A 3,729-nucleotide genomic window follows, 5' to 3' on the forward strand; every position below is an offset into this window, starting at 1 on the left:
TTATTTAATTAAAACATAACTCATTTTTCATGCCATATAATCTTACTACTTTACAAATATAAGTCACCCTCATACAAAAATTTATTATGTTCAAAAAGTTGCAAAAGCGTGACTAAAAGTGTTAAAATTTCTCAAACGCTAAAAAATTTAGAAAATTCTCTAAATAGGAAACTTTGTTAAATTTCACAAAATTAACCAAAAATACAGAGAATTATAAAAATCTTTAAAACACCAGAAAACTCAAAAAAGCTGTAACATTTAGAAAAACATTCTTATTTACAAGAAAACTGTAATCCTTGCAAGTTTCACTTTCTCATTTGCAACCATCTTTGCACTCATCTTGTTTTTCTTATTAGAGCACATTTTGCTTTCCACATTCGCTACTGCTCTTCCTGTTCCTGCTGCTGGGGTTTCTGATCCTACTTTAGGTTTGCATTTGTTACCATCTGTGGCTTTATCGTCATAATTGCAGTAGTCGCTTGGGCATTCTGCTGGGGTTTTGTTTTGTGGGGTGCATTTATTTCGCTGCTCTATTTTTTCCTGCTGTGTATCTCTGGCTTCGCTGGATTTTATAGTGTTTGCGGTCGCCTTGGCTTTTTCTATTGCGGATTGGGCCGCAGCTGCTTTGGATTTTAGAATTTTGTTGACTTCCTCCGCTTCGTGTCTTTTTTCTTCTATCTGCTTTAATTGCCCGGCCAGCGTGCCTAACTGCTGAACCCATTGAAGCGCTTGTACTCCCTTGTTGCTGTCGGCGTAGTAGCCTGGAAACTTGACGCAAATCCCTTCGCCGCTGCTGCCTGTGCATCCACTTGTTACGAATGCGCCGAGATAGCCGTCTGTTTCGTCTGTGTGTAAAAGCGCTGCTAGTTTGTTGATCGCCGCCTGGGTGTCCTGGAAAGTTATTTTTTTGTTTTTTCCTGATCCACAGGTTTTGGCAAGAGTCCTGAAGTCTGCCTGGCTTGGTACGCCGCCCCCGGTCTTCTGCCGCGCGCCGCCGCCGTCTGCTTTTTCTGTACACACCCCTGTTGGGTTGTTTGCGTTTGCTTTTAGGCACGTGCAGGCTAGCGTGCCCAGTGCTGAAATCGGCTTAGGGTTGGGGGTCCCTGGCTCACAGTTTGTATTTCTGTTGCCGCTGTTTGCTGCGCCGAATGGTTGGCTGTCTGTTACCGTGTCCGACGTTACGCCCTGGGCCCCGAAGGCTGCTTTTGCCAGTGTTGCGGCGGCTGTTGAAGCTGTTATCGCCCCCAGTTCGGCTGGCAGTGCCGTGAAACGTTGTTTTATTTTTCTTGCTTCGTCCGCTATGAGTGCAATCTTCGCGTGCGCTAATCTTTTCGCCACGGCGTCCATGGCGCCTGCCGCTGTTATTTTGCTTTTGCTGTCTGATCTTTCAGCTGCCGCTTTTGTTGCTGCGGCTGTCCAATCCGACCAAAATTCGGCATATCCTTTGCCCTCCTGCTTAGCCTTGGTGTCTGTTTCGTGCACTTCGGTTCTTTTGGCGTCACTGTAGAACATGGATTGCCATGCGTCGGTCGAGGTTGAGAAGTTTAGGGTTTGAATGCTGTCGTAGTCGGCCTGCGCTAGTGATGGAACCTTTGGTATTTCTACGGTCCCACCGGCCATCGAAACAAATGCACAGAGCGCTGTGTGTACATCTCTGTTGGCTCCTGCACCGATGTCGCCGCAGCTCACAAGGTTAGCCAAAGAAATTGATAAAATCACTGCCGTTCGCGCTAGCATCCGTGTCAGTGGATTTCGTACCATATTTCCTTCTTCTTATTGCGATGGATTTTGGTGTCTTCTTTGGCAGGAAGGGGTAAGTTTGAGAAAAATGGGGTTGGGCCCTGGTTCCGCTGTGGCTGCAGCTGATGGATTCTGAGTTAGTCATGTTAATCGCTTGTTTAGCAGCTAAACTCGTGCCATAAGGGAGCTAAGTCGCGTATATTTGCTGCGTAGAAATCTAGTTTGGCCTGTGGCATACACTGCGTCAATAGCCACATGTACTCCTCCTCTGTAATGTGGTGGAAAACAATGAGATTAGGATTACTTGCTAAAAATCTATCTAGTGGTCTTTTCACATGCATCACATAGTGACAATCTTGCATATCCACTGTCAGAAAACTATCAATTTTCAACTTATTCCTTATAACTTCTCCAACCATAATATCCTCGTTCAAAGCAGCGTAATTTATGTATTTGTCAAAGTTTCGAAAACTGACTCTACTGGATAATAGCTTGGAAATATCTGAATAGCCAACTATTGATTCCACGACATCTCTTGAAATTGTATTTGCATACCCAACAACATACCATGTCAGCTTGCCAATATACTCGTCAAGTTCGCCCAATGCTCTCCCCATATTCAGTTTCTTTCGTGGAAGCATCTTCAGATATTTTAGATACAATGGCACCCTCATAAAAATATCATCATCTGCTTTCATTATATATGGATTAGTTGGTTTAAATATTTCCACTGCGAATTTAAACCACAGATATGTTTCTCTGCTCATAGTAAGTTCTGCCTCCCATCCCCAATTACCGGCATCTCCAATTTTTTTAGTCGTTGTTGGATTCACATCGCAAACAGGTAAAATAATAGCATCCTCATTTCACTCTGCCTCTTGTTCAACAATTTCTCTCAGCTCACAATTGTTATTTGTATGAAGTGAGAGGGCATATACTACAATCAACTTCCCATTAAAATTATTTGCCTTCCTTGCCACTTCAGGATAACTCCAACAAGTTTCCCTCTGAAGGTTGCGCCTTTTCAATCTCCCATCATTATCTATTAAAGGTATTCCAGCTGAAACCAGGGAGTCTGCAGTTTTCCAAATCTTCTACGCATCTTTCGAAATAAATTTCATATACTCATCCTCAATAATTTCAAGTAAAATTGGATCACCTTCGACAAATAAGCTGTATAGCGAAACAAGTATATTAATAGTCATAATAATAAACGGTAGACAACATAGTGCTGCGTTAATACTTCCTATATGCTTCATAAAATACTATTTTCTTATTACTAGAAAGCCATAAGAAACTTATGAAATGAAAGAAAACGTCAAGAAAGAAGTAAGTGCCGCATATAAGGTTTTTATTAAATAATTTATTTTTTCCATATCACCAATACCTTGAATCTGGGCTGATGTACATGTTCAAAGGTGAATGCACAGCATCTGAAGCTTATCGTTACCAACTCATCTGCATATGTGCTGCACAAGAGGGGCTAAACTGCGCTAGGCCTATATAGTGCATGTATCTAGTCGTTTTGCGCTTTTCCATTTTGCTTCTGTCTCTTGTGCCTTAAGAAATTGTTTCTGCAACTTTGGACAATAGCGCAAATCTGTTTAATGCTGCCCCCGACGGTTGCTTGCTGTGTTTCCTGCCGCAAGCTATAGGTTATTCGTGTATGATTGTTTTGCTGGATCTCTGCCGCTATGAAACCACGCATACAACACATCAGTCTCAGTCTGTTTTAGCTTCCTGCCTGCCCGTGAATGATAACTGCTATGGTCCTCAGCTGTCCGGTTCAGATCAGTGTAAAAAACTTCGTCGACACCTGTGTAACGAACACTGCTGCTGCCGTCTCTGCTTGGTCCACGCTGGTGCTCTGATAGTCAATGATCTCATTATAATATTCGAATATGTACACTAACAACACTCTCTTATTATTATTCTTATAATTATCATCATTATTATTATTATTACTGCTCTTATTATAATATTCGTATA

General features: G+C 42.1%; 2 pseudogenes across 2 annotated transcripts; both read right to left on the reverse strand.

The window, feature by feature from the left end:
- Window positions 1–378: 378 nt before the first annotated feature.
- TEOVI_000300500:pseudogene lies at window positions 379–1,734 on the reverse strand (annotated as a pseudogene). The gene has a single exon. A coding segment is annotated over exon 1 (1,356 nt).
- A 167-nt stretch (window positions 1,735–1,901) lies between these two features.
- On the reverse strand, window positions 1,902–2,438 carry TEOVI_000300600:pseudogene (annotated as a pseudogene). Its single transcript has one exon. A coding segment is annotated over exon 1 (537 nt).
- Between the last annotated feature and the right edge of the window lie 1,291 nt (window positions 2,439–3,729).

Source organism: Trypanosoma equiperdum (genome assembly GCF_001457755.1).
Source record: "Trypanosoma equiperdum strain OVI genome assembly, contig: ctg_640, whole genome shotgun sequence".
Classification (NCBI taxonomy): domain Eukaryota; phylum Euglenozoa; class Kinetoplastea; order Trypanosomatida; family Trypanosomatidae; genus Trypanosoma; species Trypanosoma equiperdum.